The sequence below is a fragment of the Microcaecilia unicolor genome, chromosome 3, assembly GCF_901765095.1.
Source record: "Microcaecilia unicolor chromosome 3, aMicUni1.1, whole genome shotgun sequence".
NCBI classification, from domain to species: domain Eukaryota; kingdom Metazoa; phylum Chordata; class Amphibia; order Gymnophiona; family Siphonopidae; genus Microcaecilia; species Microcaecilia unicolor.
Genome location: NC_044033.1, coordinates 23,288,458 through 23,297,834, shown reverse-complemented (window position 1 = coordinate 23,297,834; position 9,377 = coordinate 23,288,458). Strand labels below are relative to the sequence as shown.

General features: G+C 43.2%; 1 protein-coding gene across 4 annotated transcripts in view; it reads right to left on the bottom strand.

Annotated features, from left to right (window-relative positions):
• Positions 1-1,451: 1,451 nt before the first annotated feature.
• The window catches only part of EML4 (EMAP like 4), a 391,221-nt gene continuing 383,295 nt past the window's right edge, over positions 1,452-9,377 (bottom strand). For all 4 annotated transcript variants that reach the window (XM_030195783.1, XM_030195785.1, XM_030195787.1 and 1 more), the window contains 2 exons: positions 3,433-3,563; positions 1,452-2,687 (listed from right to left, as the gene is read on the bottom strand). In XM_030195783.1, coding sequence (XP_030051643.1) covers positions 2,226-2,687; positions 3,433-3,563 — 593 coding nt within the window. In that variant the 3' untranslated portion in view covers positions 1,452-2,225. The remainder of the gene's footprint in view (positions 2,688-3,432; positions 3,564-9,377) is intronic.

The following is a 9,377-nucleotide window of genomic DNA, read 5'->3' as shown; positions in this document are numbered from 1 at the left end:
TTGTAGCAAAAAAACTGATAATTGTGTTAATCCTTAGAACTTACACCTAACAATTAGAAAGGGAAAGGGAAATGGGACTTCATATACCGCCTTTCTGAGTTTTTTGCAACTACATCCAAACCGGTTTACATATATTCAGGTACTTATATTTTTTTTGTACCAGGGTTAATGGAGGGTTAAGTGACTTGCCCAGAGTCACAAGGAGCTGCAGTGGGAATCGAATTCAGCTCCTCAGGATCAAAGTCCACTGCAGTAACCACTAGGCTACTCCTTCACTAGCAACATTCCATGTAGAAGCCTGCCCTTGCAGATCAGCAATGCGGCCGCGCAGGCTTCTGTTTTTGTGAGTCTGACGTCCTGCACGTATGTGCAGGACGTCAGACTCACAGAAACAGAAGCCTGCGCGGCCACATTGCTGATCTGTAAGGGCAGGCTTCTACATGGAATGTTGCTAGTGGAATAGCAACATTAACATTCCATGTAGAATCTCCAATAGTAGCAACAGAATCTCAATAGTAGCAACATTCCATGTAGAATCTCCAATAGTAGCAACATTCCATGTAGAATCTCCAATAGTAGCAACCACTAGGCTACTCCTCTCCACTCCTTCCTGAAAATACATACTTGGTGAAGTACAGTATGTCTGACATACAAATATAATAATGCTGTTGCAGAAGAAATAGAACCTGTAGGTCATGATGCACCCTGGGTGCTGTAACTGCAACGTTCACTTGTCTATTAGATTGTAAGCTCTTTGAGCAGGGACTGTCTCTCTTTGTTAAATTGTACAGCGCTGCGTAACCCTAGTAGCGCTCTAGAAATGTTAAGTAGTAGTAGTAGTATATTAGATAAAACATGTCGTAGAAATGAATGAGAAGTCAATGATAAGCTCACTATACGGAAACTAGATTTAAAAAATCATTAATTTAGTAAAAACAAACAAAAAGAAAAACTGGGATTTTTATACTGGTGTTTCTGAATCACAATATTTGCATTCTCTCTCAGGGTCGCAGAGGGGGGCAAAATTCCCCGGGCCTGGCCTCCAAGGGAAGGGCCGGCGCTGGGGTCTGTCTCTCTCCTGCTCCTGTCGAGACCCGGGTGATTGTGTTAACACAGTCCTGGCACAAAGCAGCAGGAAAGAAACAGACCCTGGAGCCAACCCCCCCCACCCCCCCCCTGGAGGCTGGGGATGAGCAGAAGCACTGACGCAGGAGGGGATGGGGGCCGTGGCAGCCTGAGCGAGTGAGGGGAGGCGGCAGCTGCTGCGTCCTAAGTGGGAGGTGGGGTGCGGCTGCAGCAGCCCTGCCCTGGGCTTGGCTCTGTCTCTTGGCAGCCCTGCTCTCTCTCTTAAGGAAATGAGTTTAATTTTCAGACTATAGACCTATTTGAACACTTCAGATGTCCCCTCTTATCAAGTTATTCACCAGAAAAGCTTGAAACTGGCATATCATATTGGAGATAAATTTCATGTATGTGGCTACACAAATTGCTCAACTCTGTCAGGAGGGCTGACTTGCTAACTATCAGACCACAGGCCCTTTTCCCCTTGAGAACGTTCCAATAGTTTATATGTGCAAATGAACCCATATATTTTTAGCTGTTCAATGGTCAAAGTTTATGTACAGGAAACTAGCAAATGTTTCCTTGAGAACCTGAGTGCAGCTAGCACCACCTTAGGTAAATATGTACGCTGGTCCAGAATCTGTTTAAAATTAAGTTGCATAAATTGTCATCTAGGAGGCTGTTATAACATGCTTACGGCAATTTATTTTCTTGTAGAAAAAAAAAATAACACTAAGGGTTGAACTGTTCATTTCGTGTGAGGGTGCACTTTGAAAACAGCATATTCAATTCAGTAGCGCTTCTTTTTACAGCTTCACAAATTTTCTTGAGAAGCACACCACTGCTAACTGCCTTTTCTCATCCAAACTCCCTTACCAAATATTTACAATGCATCACACGTCTGGATACCAACTGTAAAAAGTATCAAGAATCTACAGTTTTGTCCCACTACTAGCTTTGGCCAGTTCCTCACCTAACCTGTCAGTTGAATCAGCTCCGAGTTCTGAAACATAGGGTCGGATTAAAAAACCCGCACAGAGACCCAGCAAGGTGGAGCATTCGTGGTACTCAGCTGCTTCCCCTCCTCCTCCTACCATTAAAACCCTCTTCCCATTCTGAAAGCACACACACCAAGGGTGGGAAAACCAACAAGCCACCCGTGCTTAAGACTGTGGAGAATCCATTTGCTCAGATCCAGGGAGAGCAGTCAATCCGTTCTGCTTCTCGTTAGTCTCTTGTGAAGGCCCCTTACAGTTTGATTCACCCTGACATGGACTACCTTCTTCGCTTGGCTCCTCGCTCTGATCTTCACTCGTCATCACAGTCTCTTCCAGGTTGTTTTCCATTAATGTAGGAGAACCAAGCGTCACATTTTCATGTTGAGCTACCTCATCAACAGAAGCAGGTGGACTTTGATATTCAAGGTCTTGAATGGCAAGGATGGCTGCTTTGGTAGTATTAGTTTCTACTGTATTGTCATTTTGTGATACAGACACCTTTTCTATTAGCTTCCACTGAATGATACTCATGTCTTTGCCTCCAGTTGAAATCAAGTGGCCATCATTGTGGGTAAAGCTAACATTCGTAACATGGCTGCTATGAGCACTGAACTTGTGACTTGGGGCCTATTGAAAAAAAACAGAGGAAAGAAAAAGAAAAGCATTGTAAAATGGAACCTATATGTTGCTTATATAATGCAAAGTACCTGTATGTTATCCTTGAAAGTCTATGCACAATTTAATTGAACGAGCCAATTAACGCCAATAATTGGGTGCTAATCAATTTTCACCACTAATTGGCCTTAATTGAAATTTACGTGTGTAGTAGCGCGGATTCTCGCGTGAATTTTACACATGGCTCCGAAAAGGGGGCACGGCCATAGAAGGGTCATGGGCAGATTAGGGGCATTCCTACAACTTATGCGCACCACCTAATTTAGATGCCAGGATTTACACCAGGGTTTACTTAGTGTAAATCCTTGCACCTCCCCTTTGCCCCTTCTTACAGCACAAACTTGTGATAAATTTCTGAAACAACTATATAGTGAGAACCCACAACCTCACTCTGCCCTCGGCTTCACACAAGCAGCATCTTTCCCACTCAGCTTAGAATATTCCACCTTCCCCAGCAAGAACCCGCTTTCCAAACTGTCCCCACCAATCCTGAATCCTTTTTCCTTTCAAACTCCCTTTGTTCCACTAATCCCTCAGCCTCCCCCATTTTTTCCCTCTTCTGCCCAGATATTCACTAATTCCCTCTCTCAGCCTACCCCCCTCCCTCTTTAGCAAAATTCCCAACACCCTCTGATAACACAGGCGAGGGCTCAGCCAATGTTATCTGCCCTCTGTGTTACACAGAGGGCTTCCTTACCTTTGGTTTTGAACATGGGTACTGGAACAAATGAACCTTGCAAAAATCATCTGCGACTGCTATCACTCTTCTGTTATGTGATCGCACAACAGCATTAATATCTGTTCCGTCTGATCCTTCGGGCCATACACCTAAGACACAGACAAATATGTGTTCTATCATACAAGCAAACCCTTTTCATCACTAAAAGCGAGAGAAAATGCATGAACATACTGGGTCAGATCAATGGTCCAACTAGCCCAGTATCCTGTTTGCAACACTAGCCAAGCCAAGTCACAACTACCCCGCAGAATCCCAAATAGTGGCAACATTCCAGATTCCCATAGAGTAACAAGATTCCAGAATCCCAGAAATAACAAGATTCCGGAACCCCAAATAGTGGCAACATTCCATGCTACTAATCCCATGTTAAAAGTCAGAGGTACAGTACATTTTGCATTGACCAAAAAACCTTTAAAGAAATATTTAGCGCAAACTTGGGCTACTGCCCTGATGTTTTCTCTCTCACTTCAAAAATATTTTATTTTCACAAAGGAAAGCTAAAGAAAATGTAGAACACATTTAATGCTGGACAGCTTGGATACATTATATTTGTTAAAAAAATAATCTTTGGAAAAAGATCATGTTGCTGTGACTCTGCTGGTTATTTTATAGTTTTGGAGGTGGACAGAGATTTTCTCATGCAAACCACCTTCTGAATTCATGAGAAGATGGTTTTTGATTTAAGAACCTCTGTTTTCCCAGATTTGTTTATAACAACAGACGGTATATATCTGTTGCCCTATCTGTTGTGGGCACATTTCTTTTCTCAGGCTTCTCTGTAGAAGTTCCAAGGTGTAAGGTAACTTATTATGAATGTTTGTGTCTCTCCTTTACCACTACTGATATCCTATTAGATTTCTTAAAGGAAGGTTTCCTCTGCCTTTTTTTTTTCTTTTTTGCCTTTTCAGGCATTGCAAACTATAAGATCTGAACTAATAGTTTTTTCTCTTTAGTTCGATAAAGTTGATATTTTTCCTATTTCTGAACTGATTAATTATTACCCGTACTATGAAATATACAGTTAGGGAAATTTACCTGTACCTGATAATTTCCTTTACTTAAGAGTCTCTGCCTCCATCAGTATAACATCCGATAAGATATTTCTAGTATGCTAATGCCAAAGGTAAGAATTAACTAAGAGCTCCCTTTTACCAAGCTGCAGCAAAAGGGGGCCTGCATTGGTATCGGTGCGTGTTTTTCACGTGTCAAGGCCTCCTTTGACTGCAGCTGGTAAAAGGAAAGTCACACTTTCCTAAGGGAAATGGCCATGCGGCAAGTAAAGCACTTGCCGCTCGGTCATTTTGGGAGGGGGGGAAGCCCTTACTGCCACCCACTGAGGTGACGGTAAGGGCTCCCTATTGCTGCCAGGTACACTCTGGCGTTACAAAAATAAATAAATTTTTATAGCACCGAAAATGATGCCACGCTAGGGGTGGGAAGTACCGCTGGGCTGCTACTGTAGCCGGGCGGTACATCCTGTATAGTGAGCGGTAAACCTGCGTTGGACTTACCGCCGCTTAGTAAAAGGAGCCGTAAAGCAGGCTTGTATAAGTTTAGCCTTTCACGCAGTAGCGTACCAAGGGCAGGGCAGTGGAGCGGTCCACCCCAGGTGCAGGCAAGGGGGTGCACGCAGCAGTCACGAGGCTGACGGCTCTGCCGGCCCCCTGCCCCCTCTGACGTTACTTCCTGTTCCAGGGCAGAGGAACGGCAGAGCCGACAGCCACACGACTGCTCCATGTACCCCCTTACTGGGAGGAAGGGTGGTGGGGGTGGTGTGCTTTGGGGGGGAGAGGGGGGGAATAGCAGCGATCTGACCCTGGGGGGGGGGGGGGGGGGGAATCAACATAGGTACACCACTACCTTGAGGGCTGCAAGCAGATTAGGTTTTCAGGATGTCTCTAATGAATATACATGAGAAAGATCTGTATGCAGTGGATGTAGTAGGCATGCAAATCTTTCTCATGCATATTAGTTTAGTTTGCTCTTGATATATGGCCCTTCATATTCATTAGGAAGATCTTGAAAATTTGGCTTGTTTGCAGCCCTTGAGAACTTAACTTGGACAAGCCTAAACTAGAGGAACCTATATACACATGGAGAACATTATTAACAGGGGGACCCCTCTGTAGACCCCAGAACATTAAAGAAAACTACATATGACAAATAGGAAAGGGCAGTCCAAAGCTAAGGACTACCAGACCACCGTCTTTGGGATGGGCCCTAGACCTCTAGCGGGGCTCAAGGAAAGAAAATCATCAGGTATGGGTAAATTTCTCCTTATTTATCATTATGCTACACCAGTCTAGACTGACAGGATGTACCAAAGATTTATCCCACTAGGCAGAAGATAAGGCACCGGGCCAACAAATGTTTTGCCAAAGTCAGCATCTCCTCTGGCCTTTTAAACATCAATCTTGTAATGTTTCCACAAAAGAATGCAGCACAATGTTCCTTCCTTCAGATCCCAGGTACAACCTCCGTGCAAAATACTGATTCTAATGCACATTTGATGTACTAAAACATATGCATAGTTCAATGGTAGTCTGTATGGTCTCCCATATTTGTGCAAATTATTGCCTATCATTTGTTTATTACAATGGGAATACAATTTATTTTTATGCATGCATAAGATATGAGGCCATGCTGAGTCAGACCAAGGTCCATAGGAGTTTGACATGTTTTCAAACTGGGCAGACTAGGAGACCAAGTACCCAGTAGAACCCAAAAGGTACCTCTATTTCTTAACAACTTGCTTCCAGGGATGGGCAATGGCTCTCCCAATGTGCATTTTTAGTCAGAAAGTATCTGCACATTACCACAAGCATTTAGGGCCCGCCTTGTAGCGCTATAGAAATGCTAAATAGTAGTAGTAGTGATGAAAGTAAAATTATGCTTTTCGCCGACGATGTCCTCCTTCCTAAACGAAACAGAGGAATCCTTATCCCAAGATATCACAATTGTTCGAGTAGCGGGCTTTAAAGCCAATGGGCCAGATTCTATAAATGACACAGAAAATTCGGTGTCGATAAAACTCGGCACTCAGTGCTATTCTATAAAGCATGCTTCGGGATAAACAATCTACAGAATAGCGTTGAGTGCTGAATTTGGTGCTTAACTTTACCTGCAAGGACTTGCGCCAGCTGAAACCTGGTGTAAATCCTGGCTCACATATTGGGAGCAGAACCCCGTTATTCTGCCACACTGTGTGCATCTTTTATGAATACCCCTGACCCGCCCATGGCCATGCCCTTTTAAGTTGCGTGCAATCCAATTGAGGTGTCCATTGTTACAGAATAGCCACATTGAGCCTGCAAATAGGTGGGAAAATGTGGGGTACAAATGCAGCAAATAAATAAATGACGCCTGATTGACGCTCAAATCATAATTAGTGAAAATGAAGTGCTTACTAGCTCCAATAATTAAGTCATTGGAGCCTATCAACTACTTATTTTGGGTGCCAATCTAGGATCTGTGCTCAATTTTGTGCAACCTTTATACAATCTGGGGGAATATGTCTAAACTGGAAATTCTAAATTTATCTGCTGGGGAATTGGGGGTGGCTCTTCTACAAAATATTTTTTCTTTTCAATGGGCTCATTGGTATATTAGATATTTAGGGATCAATATAACTAGGTCATCAAGCAAATTTCTCCCCTAAAATTAAGGAATTAGATTTCTGGGAAGGGCTTAATATCTTCTGGCTTGGACGAGTTCAGGCAGTAAAGATGATACTTATACCCAAGCTGTGCCTCTACCAAAATTTTTCTTTGCCAGACTTAATGGAATAATCATCTTTTTTTGTATGAAGGAAACACCTGCCTAGGTTCTGAAGATCAGTGATGTATCAGGTAAGGCTCCTGGGAGGCATAGGGGTTCCCAATTTTAATTTCTACCATAAAGCTGCTCAACTGAGATTTTTGACCAAATGGGTTAGCAGCTCCTCGAAAATATGGGTGCAAATGGAACGGAGATAGTTAGGAGAAACTCCAATATGAGCAATACCCTGGCTTCCGAAACAACAGGGATAACCCCTGCTCACCTGGAAAAAAAACTACAGGACAAATTCTTTTCCGATAGGATTTTTCTCACAAACGGCATTCCACTATGCACTGGGATTTATACCAGGTAAGATAGACCAGAAATACAGTGCTTGGGCTAGACAAAGGCCTATTCAACCTGGGCCAAAATTGGGAGGACAGTGAAGGTATCTCTTTCTTAGAATTGTGTGAGAAGTATGGGCTCCCTCAGAGAGACACATTCATGTATATACAAATTAAGGACTATATCTTATGGAGGGCAGAAGGGGACTTGAGACTGAAGATCTTTCTATTTTGTTTTTTGTCTGTTATATGATTTTATAAATAATTTTGTTTTGTTGTGATCAATAGACCCCTAAAGAAGGGTTTATGCTGAAACCTGGCCCCTGTAGGGTCAAGTTTATTCATGCCTTTGGCTGGTCAAGACCGTACATGTTTTGATGAACTGCTGAAGAATAAAGAGTTTTTAGAAGCTTGGACTTCATTTTTGGTCTGATTCTCTTGTAACATCCTTCTTCACCCTCATTGTTTCTTTGATTTTTTTGTAGAAGGTGTGTGTCCTCCTTTTTTGTTGTAACATATAACAGAGGCTACCTACTCAAAAAGTGCAGAGCATTGCTTATTACACTTTAGGCCTGTGGGCGTAAAACCTCATCTTCATAAGTTTGCATCTTTCTGCTTTACAGCTAGCAAGTTAGCTCTGGCTAGAGCTTGGAAGCAAATCGGTATTCCTTCTGTGCATAAGCATTGCCATACTGGGACAGACCAAAGGTCCATCAAGCCCAGCATCCTGTTTCCAACAGTGGCAAATCCAGGTCACAAACACCTGGCAAGATCCCAAAAAAGTACAAAACATTTTATACTGCTTATCCCAGAAATAGTGGATTTTCCCCAAGTCCATTCATAGTAACATAGTAGATGACGGCAGAAAAAGACCTGCATGGTCCATCCAGTCTGCCCAAGACAAACTCATATGTGTATACCTTACCTTGAATTTGTACCTGTCCTTTTCAGGGCACAGACCATATAAGTCTGCCCAGCAGTATTTCCCGCCTCCCAACCACCAGTCCCGCCTCCCATCATCGGCTCTGGTACAGACCGTATAAGTCCAAGTCCATTCAATAACGGTTTATGGACGTTTCCTTTAGGAAGCCGCCCAAACCTTTTTTAAACTCCGCTAAGCTAACTGCCTTTACCACATTCTCCGGCAACGAATTCCAGAGTTTAATTACACGTTGAGTGAAGGAAATGTTTCTCCGATTCATTTAAAATTTACTACTTTGTAGCTTCATTGCATGCCCCCTAATCCTAGTATTTTTGGAAAGAGTAAACAGACGCTTCACGTCTACCCGTTCAACTCCACTCATTACTTCATAGACCTCTATCATATCTCCTCTCAGACGCCTTTTCTCCAAGCTGAAGTGCCCTAGCCGGGCTCTTATACATGAATCTAATATTACAAAAACTGAACTATACAGATGACCAAATTAATGGCAATCCATAATGGACAATTGGTTAACTTTCATAAGGCGTCAGATGTCTATGACACTTAGAGCTCAAATACCTTCTACTTAGGAGACTTGATATCACAGGCCCTTTAGAGATGGCGTGTGGCAACAGGCTTGCTGTGCCCCAATCTGGAACTACCGCTGGGCTACTGCAGCAACATGGCAGTAACTCCGCCTCCAGCGTGTGACATTTCCAGCGCTATGGAAATTCAGGGGGTCTTTTACTAAGGTGCGCTAAAAATAGGCACGTGCTAAACGCTAGAGACGTCGATGTATTCCTATGGGCGCCTCTAGCGTTTAGCACATGCGTATTTTAGCGCGCGCTAAAAACGCTAGTGTACTTTAGTAAAAGACCCCC